The sequence below is a fragment of the Mastomys coucha genome, unplaced genomic scaffold (assembly GCF_008632895.1).
Source record: "Mastomys coucha isolate ucsf_1 unplaced genomic scaffold, UCSF_Mcou_1 pScaffold2, whole genome shotgun sequence".
Classification (NCBI taxonomy): Eukaryota; Metazoa; Chordata; class Mammalia; order Rodentia; family Muridae; genus Mastomys; species Mastomys coucha.
The window spans coordinates 21,294,603-21,314,831 of NW_022196902.1; the positions used below are offsets into that span (position 1 = coordinate 21,294,603).

Here is a 20,229-nt window from a genome sequence, read left to right on the forward strand (position 1 = left end):
GAATCAGGAGCAGTGAGCAGAGCACAGTAAAGGAGCCAGGGTGGCCAAAACTCACACTCTAAAAGGCCAAAGAGCCAATGGTGACTGTAGAGCTCTCCAAGCATAATGAGATGAGATGGGCTGATAAATTATTTAATGAATTATTGAAAATCCACCAAAAAGTAATATCACCTGGTACTTTAAAAAGAAAACAATAAAGGCACTTTACCATGTAGCCTATCAGTTATCACCTTGTGTAGACTAAAAAAATCTCATCAAGGGTATGAAAAAGATAAAATTGGAAGACAAGGAGACCCCTTACTTGGTAGAAAGAGCTTGACAGGATACTAATTGCATACCTAAGATTAAGACTAAATACAAGGAAGTTAAAATTGCCACCCCATTCCCATTAACAGCTCCTCAGCATGTGGAACCTATCATAGAGGGAGCATTACAAAAGGAAATACTTAGTATTTTCATGAAGACTATATTTGATATACATAAAGACAGACTTATGGGCAAAAGGCTAGCCATGAATTTTACAAAGTGATGGAAGGACTCTAACCCTATCAAAAATTCCCTCTGAGGCTATATGTTCTTTACAATGAAGTATTAAAAGCTGAACCATCATGTGCAGGAATTGGCAGTTGAACTTTGTAACATCTGGGTGATTCACTTGGTGTTTTTGGAGAGACTAGATTGTTGGAGGTTGAGTTTTGCTTTCCAAAATTCTGGTGTGCTCAAGATGCCTTCTCAGAATGATCCAGGCTCGCTAACTGCAGTTCAAAAGTAGGGAGACACTTAAAAACTTTGAAACATGAATGAAATGTTTTGGTGTTGATTTTAAAGAGAAGAGATTGTTTTCACAGTTAGAATAGGGTTTTGCCTTGCAAAATTGTGGTTGTGCTCTGGTGTTACAAAAGAAACTTAAAAAGTGTGGTTAAAATTGCCAGTGTTGCATTGGCTGCAGTTTGTAATTTGATCAAAAGTACAGTATTCTTAACTCACCCATATTTTGTAATTAAAATGATTGCTAGAGTAAGAAAAGTTAAAAGTAACTGTGTCCAGTATGGGCCTGCTGCCCCCTTTTAAAAACAAGCCTTATTGGATATAGTAATAGAAGCAAGATTTATCCCCCAAAGGTTAGAAAGAAGATCTCAGTGAGAATTTATTTAGTATTGAACAGGCTCCCGATGAACTGTTCCAAGGAGTTTGTACTACTAAAGACAGCTAGTAGAATTTTCAGAGACATTCGAGTAGGAATTCATTTGTTACACAATTGTCTTATGAGAATGCTAATGCAGCTCTCTGAGGCCATCTGGCCGTACAAATAAAAAATAGACGTATCTGAATATATTTGTCTTTGTGCAAAAGTTAGACCTTCATACAATCAGAGTTTAGCTATGTTTGCTGCCTTGCAGGGGACTACAGTACATGCAAGCAATGCTTTCACAGCATCAAGGTTATAAAGAATGTTTTAAGTATAAACCATTTTAGGAAAGACTGTCCAAAAATTAGAGGCATAGACAGACAGTACAACTGCTCCCCTGGAATCTGTCCTCACTACAGGAGATGTAATCTTAGGGCCAGGATTTAGGAAGTATACTCAGATTAAGAATTTTTATACATTTGAGTTAATGCAAAACTCAGAGCTGCCTCAGCAAGGATTGTGAGGCATTTCTTTTGTTTTGCAAACACTACCTAGGGAAGTTTTTTTGGCCTCACCTCTCCTTGCCTCTGGGGAATTGTTTTTAAGACAAAACAGCATTATCACAGACCTATCCAGGTGTTGTTTAAAGTAAGTTTAAAATTAAGATTTATAAAAGGTCAATGAAGCTGTGGAACTTTTAGAGGCATTATTATTTAGCTTATCTACTTCATATAGAATCATTGTGTATTTGGAAGGTTGTTTTTTCCTCTGAATCCTGGTAATTGTAAAGGGTTTACTTCTAGTGGGTTTGTAATTACTGGAAAATTTTGCCTCTAGGAATGGCTAATAGCCTTACATTATGTTAAAAAAAATGTCTCTACTTCAATACAAGAAGATAGCACTTTGAATTTTTCAGTGTATGTTGTTTATTATGTGGATAGTATTATATTATTAGCTAATACCTCTGAAGGGGAATTTTACTATCTTTGCTCTTATACAACAAGGAGCTTTAAAAATTTTGGAGTAATTGTTGCTCCAGAAAAGTTACAAGACAATATCCTTTTCAGTATTTGGGGCCTCAGTTATATCCTAGAAAGGGTTGTAGTACAGAAAATTCAAGAAAGAAAAGATGATTTGCTTACTTCAAATTATTTTCAAAAGCTTCCAGGAGATGTTTATTGGCTAAGACCTCACCTTAAGCTCACCACAGGAGGACTTAAACATTTGTTGGATGTTGTGAAGGGGGATGCAAATTAACTAGTGAAAGACCAAGAGCTTTGCAGAAAGTAGAGGAAGCTTCTGTAATCAATTGTAATCAAATGTTAGTTATTGTTACTCAATGTGCTCACAACAGTTCTTTGGCAAAAGAGAACATTAATGTGGATTCATCTTTCTTCATCTCCAAGTAAAGTTTCACCATCCTATTATGAAGCTGTTGTGGTGTTAATAAACAATTGTAGGATAGAATCATAAAAGTATTTTGAAAAGAATGTCTTAAAAACCTGAGGAGACATCTATTCCTTGTTTCAAACAGCAATTAAATTGGTTATTTCAGTATATTGATTGATATTTGGCCTTTTGCATAGTAAACATCTTAGGCAAAATTGTTAATCATTATCCAAAAGTCAAGTTATTAAAATTTGCTTCTATGCATGCTTTTATATTTCCTGTAAATTTATGCATGCATTCCATAAAGAATATATCTACAGCCCTTCTATGGGAGAAAAGTATATGTGATTGGATCATATGTTTATTCTCATGTGTTTCCCTCTACTTCAGCACAAATAATTGAACTATGTGCTGTAGATACTGTTTTTAAAGTGCTAAAATCAAACTTTTAATTTATATACTGATAACCAGTATATATAGTTCAGGGCTTACAATTGCTTAAAATTGTTCCTTTTTTAGAGACTGCTAATTCTCAAATTTTGTAATTGTTTATGCATATACAACCCAAGAGAAAGTACTGTTCTTTAAAGGACTGTCTTTGGACACTTAAGAGATCATCCTGGACTGCCTAGACAAGACCCCACAGCAGATTTATATCCCAGTCAGATTATAGTCTTTACACAAGAACAATCGGCCATATAATCTCATTCTTTAAATCATCAAAATAGTAATGGCTTGAGATAATAATTTGGTATTTTTAGAGAATGTGCATGTCAAATTGTAAAGACTTGTTCTCAGTGTCCTCAGTTTCTACCTGTACCACATAATGGTGTTAAATCTCGAGGACTTATACTTAATCAATTATAACAGATGGATACTCATTTCTGATTTTAGAAAAATAAAATATGCACATATAACTATTGATATCTTTTCAGGCTTTCTAATTGCAATCGCCTTAACAGGAAAAGCAACAAAAAATGTAAACATTGCCTACATTATTTTTCTATGTTTGGTGTTCCTAATGAGATTAAAACAGATAATGGAACTGGCTATTACAGTCAAGCATTTGAAATGTTTTGCCATCAATGTAATATTACCCATATTACTGGGATTCCTTATAATTCTCAAGGACAAGGAATTATTGAAAGTGTGCATGGTACTCAGAAAAATGTGGATTTCAAAAAACAAAAAAGGGAGAATTATATCCCTGTGCACATTATTTAAATGACGCTTTTTATTTTTAAAATTTGAAAGTCAAGGAATTCTTTGCTGAGTGTCTATAACATCCTACAGCTAGGTATAGTCATGTGTAGGTGAGATGGAAGGATCCACTTATTGGCATATGGCATGATCAGGTATTTAATTTGGGGAAGAGGAAATGTTTGTGTTTTTTTCCACAGAATGCTGCAGGAGCTTGCTAGCTACCAGGGTGGTGTGACGTGCTGACCTGTGAGCTTGCTGAGTGCCCTGATAATGGTTACAGGAAAAGTGCTATTTTTATGCAAACAAGTCTGGGATTATGCTCAACTGAATCTGAAAACAACAACAAGAATTAGAGAAGTCAGGAACTCTTCACAACCTCAAGTGGAGCATCTGGAATGGAATTCTGCCCTATCTTCTCCCCCTCTTTGGCCCAGTGCTTGGCTTAATAATTCTACTATCATTAGGACCTTTTCTTTATGGCCTTTATTAAAGGATAAATAAATGCAATTAAGGCCTAACCTTTGTAGAGTCATTACCACCGGCTGGCAATGTCTTATCTGGGAGATGGTTTTGATGACATTCTTACATTACAGCCCTTAAAATAACCCAGCTCATGCTTGGCCTTTCACCTTTCCAGTGCAATGGACTGGCTAGCCAGTGATGGGCAACTGAGAGGAGGAAGCTGCCCTCAGCATGAATGGCAACCTAAGACAGGAAACCCCACTAAGTTGATGCAGTCCCCACTATGATGGGTCAGACCATTCTGGGCTTGACTGTCCTTACATCCTTTCTGACTTCAGTCCCCATGGAGTCTCTAGGGCCAAGCTGATTTATACATTGCCACTCTAAGTATGCTTTTTTTTTCTGTATATAAAAAAGGGGTACCTGGCCAGGCAGTGGTGACACACTCCATTAATCCTAGCACTTGGGAGGCAGAGGCAGGTGGATTTCTGAGTTCGAGACCAGCCTGGTCTACAGAGTGAGTTCCATGAAAGCCAGAGCTATACAGAAAAACCCTGTCTCAAAAAAAAAAAAAAAGGTGGAGGGGACCTGTTGGGGCCTAAAAGCCCTGGCATCTCAGTCTCCATCTTGTCTCTGGGCTACTATCTATTAACTAATACACTTTTGTTTCTTCCACTATCTTCCTTCAAGGCAAGGTCCAATCCAGCTGGCTTTTGGTTGAGGGAGGTTACAGCAATTGACTTGGGACATTTTACAATAGGGGGCTTTCAGAACACCTTACAATGAGGACATTCCTTTCCAGATCTTTTATGATATGGGGGCATTTTTCTGGACATTTTAAAATGAGGACATTCCACTTACATTAATTTGTAACCAAGCAATAATACTGAGAACCCTGTTGTTTAAGTCAAGTCCTGCAGGTCGGGGCACTTCAGGTTCCTTGGAACATTATATCCAAACTCCCATGGTATTACGTCACAAAAAAAGAAAAGAAAAAAAAAGAAAGAAAGAAAGAAAAAAGAAATTCTCAGTAATTAGTAGATTCATGTGTACATCTTAAGGTTTTCCCAGTATCTCTAACATCTCAAAAACAAAAACAAAAACAAAACAAACAAAAAACAAAACAAAACAAAAACAAAACAAACTGACTTGATTGATATTCATAATTCAAATTAGTTAAGGCAGACAATTTTTTCTTAATGTAACATTAACTATTTGTTCTCAAATATTTATTTTATACTTTATACATGGTTTCATATTTAGGTTTGATTTCTAAAAGGAAAAATCTGATTTTTAAAGAATTAGCAACCTGTTAGGCATTTGCTTCTAATAGAAAATCACAGAAATGCTTGGATCTAATTTTTAATAAGATTTGTGAAAGATTCAATCCTCTGAGGTTCTAAGATGGTATCTCAGGAACACACAAATGCCATACTTGTGTGTGTGAGAGACAGCATTCAACAGTGTGCATTCAGCATCCAGACTCGCTCACACTCGGACTAGAACCAGAACTTAGGTGGACTAGGACTTAGATTCATGCAGTCTGTAGCCCCCCACCCCCACCCCCAGGCCCAGAGCACTTGGGCTGGGGGGTGCAGCACCAGCTGAGATTCAAGAGAGTGAACATTCGAGATTCGAGCATTCAGCATTAAGGATTCAAGATTCGTGCCTCTACCCTCCTGGCTGGCTCACCCGCAGCCCCCTCCCCACCCCCACCCCCGGACTCTGGCCGGGGCCCATATAGCCTGAGCGTGCTCAGAGCCCAGGGGTGCTGCACCAGTCCAGAGGAGAAGGCTGATGTTTTAGATCCAGTGTGTTTTAGATGGCCTCAGACGTACCTCGACTACTGAGCTGCCAGATTTTTCATTTCTCTTTTGCAATGATTGTAAAAGGAATGCAGTCATTTTTTTAAGAAATACACCCAGATCCCACACTCCTTGTGTTGAGTTTGTTTGTCAAAGCCAAATCCTGTGCACACCTGGCCAGAACCCATCGTTTTTGCGGAACAAGGGACCCCGTAGTCCGTGGCATGTTCTTTGTGCAATAATTGATAATAAAATATTTTGCTAGTTCTGCTAACATTATAGGGAAGCAGCTGCAAGGAATTTAGCACAGAAATGTACAACTATTTTTTTTTTTTGGCATGCTTTAAACTTCTCATCTTTCATTATTCCTCCCTTTCTTTTCATAACAGTGTATTTTAAGGACAGAAGTCATTAAAAGTGCTAACACTGACCATTGCTCCATCATCATTTTGTTTGTGGAGATATGAGTATGTGTGTGGTTGTGTGTGTACATGCATGTGTAGGCCAGAACCTTGATGTTGTTTCTCAAGTGCCATTGATTCTGAATTTTGAGACATGCTCTCTCACTGGTGCCTATGGCCCACAGATTAGGCTAGGTTGACTGCCCAGTAAAACCCAGGGATCTCTAACTCTGTCTTCTCATCACTGCCACTACAAGCCCATGTTCCACACCCTTCCCCCAAGCCTGATTTATATGTGTGCTCTGGAAGTGAAATACAGATCCCTCTCCTTTTATGATTGGCACATGGCTGATTCAACAATCTCCTCAGCTGTCTATCATCATTTGATGGGCATCGCTTTGTTCCTCAGAAGGACTACTGAGACACTGAATAGTATAGAATATACTATTATATATAGCCTTAGTTCTTTCATTTGTTCCGCCTTCCTATATTTTGAAGCAATGTTGCTTTGTCATCATTATATAAAGCTACAGTGTTGCTGTTGATCCTGTAAGAGTGATGATACCTCCCCTATAACCTGCTTTCAATCCTCATTCTCACATCCCCAATACCAAGAGGTTTGCACTTAAAAGTGTTTGCTTTAAATTTGTTTGGGGAAGATGTCAGTAAAATGTGCCATGATTCACTTTTCTTTGTGATGTTTGTGAGAATTCCTGAATCTATGGATTTATGAGTATTTTTTTTTTTTTTTGGCTTAGGACAGTCACCAACCATTATACTTAAAATACAGCTTTTCTCCTTATTCTTTCTCCTCTCATATTATTAGTTCATTTTATATACAAGATCTCTTTACTGTGGCTAAGAGTCTGCTATGTTCTCTGTATTTTCTACTAAAACAAAATTATAGTAGTGTCCTGCCTGTAAGATATGCTAGTGCAATGGTGGCACAAACCTTGCGGGAGTGACCAACCAATGTCTGGTTTGACTTAAGTCCTACTCCAGGAGATGGACTCACACCTGACAATTCTTGGGTACCCAAGAAGGTTCTAGATAGCTCAGGGACCTAGGGTAAACCCAAATAACTGTTTTTGTTTTTGTTTTTTTTTTAAAGATAGAAAAAAGGCTATATTGTAGTGATAAATGACATCTAATGTTAGCCTCATATATCAGTACTTTGTTCAGCTCTTATCAGAGAAGCTTCCTCTTGCAGAAGATGGAATCAAATACAGAGAAGCACAGCTGGACATTACACAAAGAGTGAGAGACCTTAGAACACTCAGCCTTAAATGGGATGTCTCCATCAAATCCCTTTCCTTTGTAACACCAGAGAGCATGGAGGACACCAAGAAAACAAGGTCCTGGAAATCAACATGAGCAAAGTTTATATGAACTCCAGAGTCTGAATTAGGATGCATAGGGCCTGCACGGGTATTCTACCCTCTGAGTATGTATAGTGTCCAGTGTTTTTATGGGATTACTGTGTGTGCAAACTAGTAAGTCTCTAATGCTTGTGCTCTCTCTTGGGCTCTTTTCCTTCTGTTGGTTTGTTTTCTACAACTTCAATGTTGTAGTTTTTGTTTTATGTTACTAGATTTTACTTTGTTATATTATTTTAAAAGAATGAATGAATGAATGAATGAATGAATGAAAACCTAGTCACTAGGATAAAGACTAACAAATGAATTGTCACTTATTCCTGCTGGGAGAGGGAAAATCCGTTTTCTCCAATAAAAGGACACTCAGTACATCAACTACTCCAGGACAGGCATCATGTTCAGGAGTAGCTGACCAATATCTACAGTGTGTGTGTGTGTGTGTGTGTGCCTTTATCTGGTTACAGTTTAAATTTATTGTTTTTTTTTTTCTTTTCAGATATAGTTTTATTTTGTTTTCTTGTTTTTTTTTTTGGAGGGAGATGCTATATTAATTTTTTTTACTTATTTTTGGAGAAAGAACTAGAAGTTGGCTAGGTAGGGAGGGAGAGGATTTGGAGAAACTTGGGGGGAAGGCAAGAATATGCTCAAAATACATTTAAGTTTAAAAGTTGTTTTAAAACAACAAAACCATCTCAGATATTGGCTACTCTCATATTTCCAGTTCAGCAGTCCTCCTACTGTGGATCCCGTCTATTATTAAACCCAATGCTGATTCTTAACTGTAGTTATTATAGTTTTCAACTCTAGCTTCTTATTAGATACATTTTGTGTGGTAATTCTCATCTGAAATTCTTATCTTCTAGTTTTGAACATGTGCATCAAGCTTCTTTTATTATCTTTCATGTTTTATTATCTTTTATATTGTGAGTGCATGTGGGGTATGTGTTTTGCCTGCATGCGTATGGCTGTGCACTATATGCATGTATGATACAAAAAAAAAAAAAAAAAAAAAACCAAAAAAACAAAAATAGAAAGAAAAGAAAAGACATAGAATTCCCCTGGAACTGGAGTTAAGTGTAGTTATGAGGTGCCATGTGGATGCTGGAATTCAACCTATGTCATCCAGAAGGTTGCCTGTTTCAATTCTTTCTGCTAGCCCTCAGTCCTTTTCTGACATCCAATACCAATTCAGGTTTCCCTCTCCCCCCCCACTCCCTCTCCCGCACCGTTCCTTCCTCCTTCCCACTTAACTTTGGCTTTTTTACTTTTAAATTTAAGTTTAAAATTTATCTTCACTTCATTTTCTTTCATGGGATGTTTTGAAAGTATTTTTCCCTCACATATTTAACCCGTTTGTTAAATACATCTTCCTTCCTCACTGGCATTGAATTCTAACTTCTGCAGATTGGAAATTGTAACATGCAGTCTGTTTACTTCTGAACTCTCATTGGTCTGACTTCAATTAAGTCCACCATTCCAGTGTTAGTGACTGAACTTCAGTAATTCATTTTATTATGCTTGAACTCAAGTAATTTCTCTCCTTTGTCCATTATATCACAATGTCTTTAAGAGGTGCCGGGCGGTGGTGGTGCACGCCTTTAATCCCAGCGCTTGGGAGGCAGAGGCAGGTGGATCTCTGAGTTCGAGGCCAGCCTGGTCTACAGAGTGAGTTCCAGGACAGCCAAGGCTACACAGAGAAACCCTGTCTCGAAAAACAAACAAAAAAAAAACCAAAAAACAAAACAAAACAAAACAAAAGATAAGGTAGCAATACAGGATAAGGTCAGAGGTGTAGCCTTGAGGACTATCAGTCATAGAGCTTGAGGGATTTGTAGGCTGTAGAAAATATTTGTTCACACACAAATTTAAGCCTTCTGGCTTGGCATTTTCAAAGATGGTAGAGTCATTAATTCTGTGATTGAGGATATAGAGGAAACAGATTCTGAGATACAAGAAAGATCTCTGTGTCAAGCAGAAGCAGGGATACATTGGATTTGTATAAATATCTGATGATATAGTGAATTCTTCTAATATTGGCTACAAGGATAGAAACTTGAGTTAGAAGTTAAAGACTTCAGATAAAATCCAGCATTGATTACATACCAAATAAATTTACTGCAGCACTAACTCTAAAAATGTATGATTTTTCAAGAGGCAGCCCTATCCATATTCTAAAATCCTATGAGATATGCCAGTAGGCTATAAACAGGGTTTTCAGTTAAGTGACAGGCCCAGACTTAAGCAAAAATGAGATAGAAGATACATTTATCAAGCTTGGGAGATTTAGGAGACAAAATGTTTCAAGTGATTACATAAAAGTTACTAACAAAAAACATTTGGAGAATTTCCCACATTAACCCTAGATTGGCCTAGAATGAAGGTTGTAAGTTGTTACAAGGACTGAACATGACTCTGAAGCGCTGCAAGCATTTAGCATTTGGTAGATGCTCTATCATGATCAGGCAGTTCGTCCAGAATCCAGTCTGAGGAGAGTGAACAACTTTTCAGCATAGTTCAACTCTATCAACCTCAACTAAGCTTCCCTTATTTACCTACAAAACACAGACAGGCTCACTTTCAATTGTAAGTGTAATCTCTAAGATGCTGTTTGAATTAAGTACAAAGAATAGGAAGCATAAAAATTAAAACAAACACAAACAAAAAGCAAAAAACCTCTAGCACTACCACAACAAAACTTTGACGTAAGGCATATGTGGTGACACATACCTATAATCCTAGGACAGAGGCAAGGAGGACTGGCATGTGTTTGAGCCCAGTCTGTTTTCCATAGGAAAATTTTGTTTTAAAAAATCAAAATTTAAAATAAATAGAAAGTTTGGTTTTGATATATAAAAATTAGTTTCACATGGTTTCTGTTATTTTTTTCTTTGGTTTTGGGCATTTTTCAACTTTAAATTTAGGTTATAAGAGCAAAATTATAGAATTTGGGGCTTGTACAGTTTATTTATGTTTTTAAATCTACATTTAAGAAGTGAGTTCCAAAGAGGAAACAAACATTTGAATATAGGTCTTATAGGTAGAGCTTTCTTTTGTTGTTGTTATTTTTTGTTTTGTTTTCTTGCTTTATTTTTATTTTAATTAATTAATTAATTTTTGCTTGTAAGTAGTGCTAGGGCCAGGGGTCTTTTTTCTAAGCACTGCTTTCCTTTCCTTTCTAGTGCAGAGGCCAGAAGGTTCCCATCAATTTACTATGTTAATTCCTGAGTCACTTTTCATATAACACCTCCTCCCTTCTTTTAAGCTTCAGCAAAAATTTTAATGTAGAAAGATAAAAGGTAGTTTCCATATGTCCTCAGAGTATCAGATTTCTAAAAACAACTGACAACAGCTTCTTTTGTAACCAAGTTTAATGTAAAAGCACAACGAGTATGAAAAACTAGAATTCAGATGCAGAGAGGTAACAAATTGATGTAGTGCCATATTTAAGGTAAGATACTGCGCCTGCATTCTGGCCATGTCCAGTGGTCATGCAACAGGCTTCTCTGTTTTGTTATAATTTTGCCACTGCTGTGGATGCACAAGAACCAGCAACTTGCCAACCTCATTACTTTGGGGAGTGCCAGTTCAGACAAACACACCCCACCCCCATGTGTTTCTACTTCAGTATCAGAAGGAAATGCAGCCACAGGGAGAACAAAAAGAAGTTTACCCACTATCTCCTGCCTAGTCTCGAGTTCTTCCTCTGCTTGAGCTCTTTGTGCTAGGACCTTCCTGCCCCAGTCAGAAACTGAAGAGCAGCTGCTGCAGACAAGTACCTCCCCACTTTTGGGCTTTTCTACCCTGATTTGGCTCCCTTTTCATATTCTGCCTGTCTGGGAAATTATGAGCAAAGACAGCAATGGTAGGCAATTGACATCTAGAAGCCACAAGGTTTTGTAAAGATCAGGTCTATACACCACCAAAGACACAACAATGGCTCTATCTCTGGAAGAATTTGTCTACTCCCTTGACCTAAGGACCCTACCCAGGGTCCTGGAAATCCAGTCAGGCATCTACCTTGAAGGTCAGTAGTTTTCTAATTCTTTATTTTGACAGAATGCTCTTATAAAGTCTCTTGGGAATTTGTGGGAGAGGCTTTAATAAGGAATATGTGGAAGGCTGTGTGTATAGCTCAGTGATGCGATACTTAGGTTCAAACATCAACACAGCAAACACAAGTCCAAGTTGTCTAAAGGAAAATTGAACACACACACACACACACACACACACACACACACACACACACTAACAAACAGCTAAATAATAGAGACCCAGAAGCTGGTGAAGAGAGAAGAAACTAAGGCTCTAAGAAAGGTGGGGAAGTGGAACTTTGTGAACTACCATTTTTTTCTTGCTAGGCATTCAACAGGTCTGCACACAGGATGTTCTGTTTCTGTCCTACTCTTTGAAATTAATTGCCATCGGGTAAAAAAAGTTTAATGTTGCTGATGCTTGTTTTTAGAGTATCAAAAACAGCAACAACAAAACAAGAACCCAAACACTACCAAAGTTGTTTTGTGTTTTGTTTCACCCAAAATGATTGCGACTATGCAGGATACAGTCTTACAATGGATGCTGCCAACTTCTGACTTCTAGACTTGCCTTGTGTTTTGCTCCTCTCTTTTTGTAGTGACCCTCTACAAACTCCTTAAATAGTGGGAACTTTTATTTAAAGATAAAGAAATTAGTACCTATTGGCTATAGGATATCTTTTAAAATTTGTGTTGAAAAGGCAAATTTTAATGGAAATTATTGAATCCTAAGCTGGTGAATTTTGGTGTAACTTACTGTAGTGTGTAAAATACCCTAATATGTATGATAATATTTTAAAGTTAGTTTGGTCTGGATAGTGGTGGTACAGCTCTTTAATCCCAGCACTTAGGAGGCAGAGGCAGGTGAATTTCTATGAGTTCAAGGCCAGCCTGGTCAACAGAGCAAGATCTAGGGCAGCCAGTACTACACAAAACAAAATAAAAAAATCCAAAAGTTTTTAGTTTGGTTACATACAAGGTTCTGAAAATATTTCCAAGTTGGATATCAATTCGTTGCTTACAAAAGGGGAGAATTAAAGCAAATCAAAAAATCTGGGTATAGTCAAATTCTTAGGAAGAATGGTTGGCATGCGAGCTTTTCCACTCACAGGCTGTCTCAAACTTCCCATAGTTAGATTTGCAATTATTATTATTATTTTTTTTACTTTTCACTGTAGTAGAACTGCACAAATCATCCATTTTTTTCCATTTGAAGTACAATAGTCAATAAGTCATATACAATATTAAACTCTTGGTAATATAAAGTGGGTATCTTTACTCACTGTGGCTAATACATGGTGTGCACATAGTTAGGGTAGACTAGATTGACCTGTGCTTGTGGGTTGTTAGGTGAATCTTATATATTTGGGAGTTTGGATGTTTTCAGTTCCCAGTGGGTTTTCTCGATGGAACCCTATGATCATAAATTAGGGAATATTTATTCAGTAATATTTAATAAGATAAAAACCTTACCAGAACAAAACAGATTGACACATGCACCTTACATATCTACACACCCATGAAGGTAATGGGCTGACAGTACTTTTCCTCAGATTATTATGAGGTTTTATGTAAGTTTTTGTAAATTGATTGTTTGGGGTCAGGGTATTTTTTATCATGTCTTCCTCCTACCATGTCGGAGCTTATGCTTTTAAGTCAGCTATCACTTGCTTCTTGTCTCATGGTTTATACTTTTAGGGTTTTATGGAAGATGTCTTTCTACACATCTAGGAAGAGTTTTGATAACAGCTTTACAGTTTCAGATTTTATATTTGGATTTTAGTTTATTTGGAGAGTGCATTGTGATTCGATGTACAGGGACCTGATTTTACATTTTTGATATCTTCAGCTGATTTTCCAATATCATTTTATTCCTTCCAAATCAGATAATATGCATGTGAAACATTTGTATTTGAAATACCTCTTCTGTTCTGTTAGTTGATTTTTAAAAATTATTTTTGGCCAATCGAATACATTGTATAAATGGCAGCTATGAAATTCTCCCACTTTTTAGCGTAGCATTTTACTTTCTCAGGAGTACCTTTTGATCAAGTGAAGTTTTCCGTTTTACTGTTGGGTGCTCAGTTTACAATTACATTTCTATTATATGTTGATAAGAACATTTTTCTTTACCATGAATTGTGGAATTATTTACTATTTCCTTCATATGTCTTCTCTGCATGGAATTGATTGTATTGTATATGCTTTAAAAAGAGGGCTAAGCTCTATATAATTTTTTGAGAGCTAATTAGTACAGTGACATTGAGAGAGAAAAGAGAGAGAGGGAGAGAGAGAAAGGCAGAGAGAGAGAGAGAATCTTCCTATGTAGTCCTACTTGCCCAGGTATTCACAATGTGCAAGCTGAGTTTGAACTCATGGAAATCTCCTTGCCTTTGGCTCACAAGTTGTAATATTAGACTATATCACACCTGGCTGAAAACTCTCTTTGCTAATGCTATACTGTGTTCCCTAGTCATAAATACTGTGCATCAGACCAGGGTCTTTTCCAGTGGCAGGTCTGCTTCTCCAGTCACAGGACTTTTCTTTACACGATTTCCCTGTCTGAATGCATGAGGATCTGCAGCATTATAGAACATTTAACTTATATGCTATTTAAAGATATGCTGTGGGACTGTGGTTCTCAAACTTGATTGCACATTTGAAACATCTGACATGTTTTTAAGATGATCATCATCTGGATATGTCTCTACAAGTAAAGATTTAATTATGTGAGAGGTAAGCTATCGCTGGCAGGTCCTAGACATCTCTCTGTTGACTCTAAAGTGCAGTCAAACTGAAAACAACTAATGTGGAATAAACTTTGCAATGTGTTTTTATATTTCAAGTTGGGCTCTTTGAATTTTTATATACATTTCAGAATTAATTGTCACCTTCCACACAAGTCCTCTCTGAATTCTGATCAGCAGTGAAATTCCAGGGAAAATTAACATCATTGAATTTACATGTCTTCCCATCTATGAGCTGCATATGTCTCTCAGGCTGAGTCTCATCTCTTATGGGGCAGTACTGTTGGCACTTTTGTTGTTGATCTTTTCATTGTTTTCATATTTACTCTGAGTATTTTTTCACATCATCATCATATTAAATGATATTTAAGCACCTGTGGAGGCCCATGCCTATAATCCTAGCACTGGGGAAACCAAGGCTAAAGTTTGGAGGCCATCCAGGGATAAATAGTTTCAGGCCAGCCTAAGGAGTGATGACCTATCTTACAGAGAAAAAAAAAAAAAAAAAAAAAAGCACAAACCAAAACAAAACAAAAACAATAAAATAAGCCAAACAAAAAAATAAAACAAGAAATTCTTCCATGTTCTTTTTTGTTGTGTTTGCTGAATTTTAAGATTTTAAGTTATTGTTAATATTTTAGACACATCAAATTTGGTCAGATCTGATTTCTTCTTTTTGGGACTCTATCTTCTCTTCATTGGAACACTGGTTAGCATTTCTAGCATGAAATCGAGCAGCGTTAGCAGTAAAGTTTATGCTGTCCCATTTACAGCCACAGAAAGCATCTCTAACACACCATTTCACCAATAAAAACATTTTTTTCAGAAGAGCTTTCTGAAACGTAATAATTTAAATTATGTTCCTAATGCTTTAGTGAAAGCATCTGACCCAGGAAGATTGTTTATTTTTGTTAAAAAAAAAAGTAAAACAAAAATAATGTGTTAAGAGATGGCTTAGTGATTTAGGTAGCATAGTGCTCTTTAGAGGACCCAAGCTTGGTTCCAGCACCCGTGCTAAGTGGTTCATCACTGGAGCAAGTCCAGCTCCAGAAGGTCTGATCCCACCTCTGAGGGCACCTGCCTTCACATGTATATACCCACCCATAGTCAAACACACATTTGTACAATTAAAACTAATAAAATAAATCTTTGAAAAGAATCAAAATATAAAGTACTTTCTAGTTCAGGAAATGTCAGTATAGAGTGGTCATGTATTCTAGGCTGGTTTCTAGAACACCCTCATAAGCACATGTGTACTATTATTGCTATAGTAACCAGATAACATTGTTTTTCTTTTCCTCCTCATTCTCTCTGAAGTGGAGGATGCCATAAAATACTGCCAGCAAATTAAATAATTCTTGTATGAATTCTTGTAGCATGTAGTTTTTTTATACCATTGGCTCACCTATGTAGAGACTGGTATCCTCTGAAGTCATCAAGAGTTGCTCTTGATCATAACTATTTTTGTTTTTTTCTTACCTTTGTTGTACAGAGAGCTACAATGAGAATGGGAAACCCTGTCTTATCTTAGTCATAGAGAAAATCATCTCAAATTCCTTCATTGACTTCTAAGAGCTGGCATTTATTTTTCACTTAAGAAATTCCTATCTTTTCCTTGTTTGGTAGGTATTTATATGATAAGTTGGTTTTGAAGTTAATGGTATTTATCATTAAGTTAATAACATGATTTTCTTTCTCAAATCTGTTTATTTAACTTACCTTTAACTATAAAACACACACACACACACACACACACACACACTCACACACACATTTATTTCAACTGGCTTTAAATATTCATTAGAGAACCACTTGAAGAACTTGGGTGTGATTTATTTATATCATGATTTATATGTAAGGCCATGTGTCGAGGAAGTTGGCATGTCCTACTGGTTCCATGGGCCAAGCATTAGTGTGATGAACCTTTCCAGAGGGTTTTAGGATTATATAGGACACAATTGCTCACTAAAGGTAGAGCACTGAGGATGGACTCAGTCAACAGCTTGCCCATGGCTATTGCTAACAGCTTTGGATACCTAGGTCTTGGGCACCCTCCTTAGTGGCTAGGGCCCTCCAGGAACAAAACTAGTAGTCAGAATTCTGAAATCCTGGATAAGGGCCAACAAGATGGCTTCTATCAACTCAGTTCACCAGGGTTGTCCTCAGCACCCCCCTGTTCACTGTGCTAATAAGGCATGCTATATACTCTTTATATTCAGGATTTTCATATTTAACCATAATTAAAGTAGCCAGTAGACTTATCTATTTTAGATCAAGATAACTTTAGCTTTCTGAAATGAGCTTTGTAGATTTTACTGTTTTCTAGTTTCTAACATAATGACTTTTCTAAAAGATGAGTTTTAAATTCTTGCAAATTTGGTAAACTTTACCTCTAAGACTCTAAAATGTGAAATTATTTCAAAAGAAAACAGTTTGATTTTATTAATATTCTCTAGTTTTTTTATTTCTTTCATTGATTTCTGACTCAGTTTTCATGACTTTCTGTTCTTGAGTCTGCTCTCTTGGAATCTCTCTGTCTCTATGTATAGAATTATAGTCATTTAAAATCATCACTCCCCCCCCTTTTTTTCCCCAGTTTTTTGAGACAGGGTTTCTCTGTGTAGCCCTGGTAGTCTTGGAACTCACTCTAGACCAGGATGGCCTTGAACTCAGAAATCTGCCTGACTCTGCCTCCCAAGTGCTGGGATTAAAGGCATGCGCCACCACTGCCCAGCGCATTACTTCCTTCTTGATAAACATATTTAATACTAAAATGATTATCTGTGTGCTTTTGTCATGTGTCTTTTTCAGACATGACCTTGCCCTGTGTCCCAGGCTGAGACACACTCTGTCTCTTTTTTTCAGTTCCTTTTTGTTGATTGAGAAAGAGCCAGGTTGGACTCACACTGGATTCTCTCCCCTTTAGTCTCTAGGCTGCTTTGCCAAGATTGCAAGCTGGGATTACCGCTTTAGCTTTCATTAGTTCTTAATTCTAATGATAATTTATTTTCTTTTAAATTCAGTGTCTATTTGTTCATTGTTCCTGTAGTACGTAATTTAGCTGTTCTTTTGCTTTTAATGGGTTTTATTCCATTTCATTGGAGAACAAGGTATTATGGCTTTTTCTTTTAATTGTCTGATCTTCACTATACAATACGGTATGAAGCATGCCCTACTTTGAGGCTACAGAGAAGTTGAAATTGAAAACAACAGACATGAGATGATGTGAGGTTTTGTAGTACCAGATTGAATTATTTTAACTAAAAACAAGCATTGTAGCAGGAACCATGCTAGAACATTCTAGCATACAACTTATGACTCATTTTTGGAAGGTACTCTTGTCCTACTATGTGAAACAAAGCTGTAGGTCATGAACACAGGCCTCTGGGACCTGGGTAAGTTAAATACGAGCAACGATCCTATCCCTCAGCGTGTAACGTTTGCCTTGTCCTCTTTTGTGAAAATGAGGATTCACCTCACTCTAAAGGATGAGATAGAGATGAGGTGAACATATTCAGCCAGATGAACAGCCCACAGAAATCCTCTTATGAATCATAATTGTGATTACCACTACGTAAATAGTGATATGTGGTATGAAACCCCTATCAACCATTGCTAAACAAAACAAAACAAAACCCAGCTAATTTGAACCTCAATGCTTCATATACAATATAGGTGTTACAAAGGGGTAAAAAGTAACAATGAAGACATTAACAAAAACTCCCTAAAAAGCCTTACAAAATATTGAAGTAGGGACTTAAAAAAGTACCATTCTAGGGTGCTGCAAAGAAGGCTCCGGCCTGGGAAAAGAGCACTGGCTGCGCTGCTCTTATGAAGGACCCAGGTTTGGTTCCCAACCACCTGGCAGCTCCACCCTCTGAAAATTTAGTTAAAGGAGGTCCGACTTCCTCAGGCACCAGGTACACACATGGTACATAGACAGAAATATATGCAGAACATTCATACAAATAAAAGAAAAATAAATACATCTTAAAAAATTTAAACTAAAACAAAAAAATCTGTAGAAGAACAATAACAAAGACCCAGATTATGATAAACTGCAAACCAAAGGGTATATCCACGGTAAATGCAATAGACAGGATATACATATCCTGACGTTCTAAGTCTTGTCAACATTAAGTAAATATAAAATACAAAAAATAACAAAAAATGTAGAAAAATTCATATACCAGATAAATGATTTTTGCACTTGTTTATTTATTATTTATTGTGTGTTATGAATGTGCACTACTAACAAAGTGGTCATTAAACAATAAGCCTTTGCTTACCTTTTTAAGATGAAAGGTATAAAAATGATTCATAAAACTCCATATAGGAAGCCAGTCTGTGGTATACTCCTGTAATTCCACACTCAGGAGGCAAGAACAGGAAGGAGGAAGATATTAAGTTGGAGACTAGGCTGGGTTGCACAATGATACCTTGAATCAAAAACCAAAAGCAAAATGAAAATTAGTTACATGTAAGTATGCAGGAACAGAACCAAGGGGAGCCAGGTGATAGGTAAACTTCACTGAGATTCTATGTAGCAATCGGGTAATTCGATTAGTGTGTAAAATATGCACAAATACCAGATCCTCAAAAATTAACTTCAAAATAAAATTACAAAGAATAAAAAATGGTATCTACATGGGAAGGTTCATTGAAACAAGCTTTACAGACAAATACTAAGCTTATATCAGCATGGAGTACTTGTATAATTTTAAAAATCCAATATCAGGAATTATTGCCCAAGAGGTCGAAATGACATTTAGGAACAAATTGCAAAGCTCCTCTCTATTTGGAAAAATTATACATTTAAATGCATGGTAATAGAGTCAATGCATCAGAAGGAGAGTTTTACCTGGGTGATCAGGATTCACCCCTTAATTTTCTTCCTACATACAAGCAAATTCTTACATCCCTTAAATCTAAATCAAGGCCTTAAGGTTTCTCCCCTGGGTCCTGACAGCTTTGATGAAACAAAATTTGAACAGGGGACTGAATACACAGAGGAAATGCTCACTGCAAATATCTGGGAAATTCACACCTTGTTGAGGACCAAACAAGTACAAACCGGCAAAGAGCTAAGAAGTAGGGGCAGGGATGAGAGATGTGAGATTCAGACAAAGCAATCGAGGGGAGAGATTTAGAAGACAATGCTGGTCAGAGCAGGGAAGAAAAATAGTGATAGGACCATAGCACCAGATGGTCGGGGTAATGTAAACAGGGCTTCCTGTAAGATGAGGTGGTCAGGAAAGGCCTTGTGAGGAGCGCAGACAATGTAGAAATTGAGAGATCTGAAAAGAACAGATGCAGAAAAATCATTAGGACTTTAAAAGATGCATTTGAGTAGAAAAAAAAAAAAGAAAGAAAATCCTTGTACTTGGAACGTATACAAAGTAAGGCAAAGATTGTGTTGTAGGCAATGGGTAAGGGATCCAAGAGCCTTTTGCAAAGATTACTAGAGAACAGGTGAGATTGGAGCAAATAGAAAGTAGAGGGAGACCGATTAGGAGAACACACCATCACAGGGGGCAGTGGGGTTCTGGTTTAGGCTGAAAAAGGCAAGGGGTTCTGACTGAGCCACCAAACCAGGCAGCATACACAGCCTGATCTGTCCTCAGTGGGAGATGTGCTTAGTCCTTGAGAGACTTGATCAGGACCCAGGGAAAGGGAAGGCCTGGGC

At 37.1% G+C, this 20,229-nt stretch overlaps 1 protein-coding gene across 1 annotated transcript in view; it reads left to right on the forward strand.

The window, feature by feature from the left end:
* The first annotated feature begins 11,412 nt into the window (after positions 1-11,412).
* Positions 11,413-20,229, forward strand: part of Themis (thymocyte selection associated) — a 234,696-nt gene continuing 225,879 nt past the window's right edge. Inside the window, exon 1 of the mRNA XM_031380677.1 lies at positions 11,413-11,789. Within this exon, the coding sequence (XP_031236537.1) occupies positions 11,699-11,789 (91 nt within the window). The 5' untranslated portion in view covers positions 11,413-11,698. The remainder of the gene's footprint in view (positions 11,790-20,229) is intronic.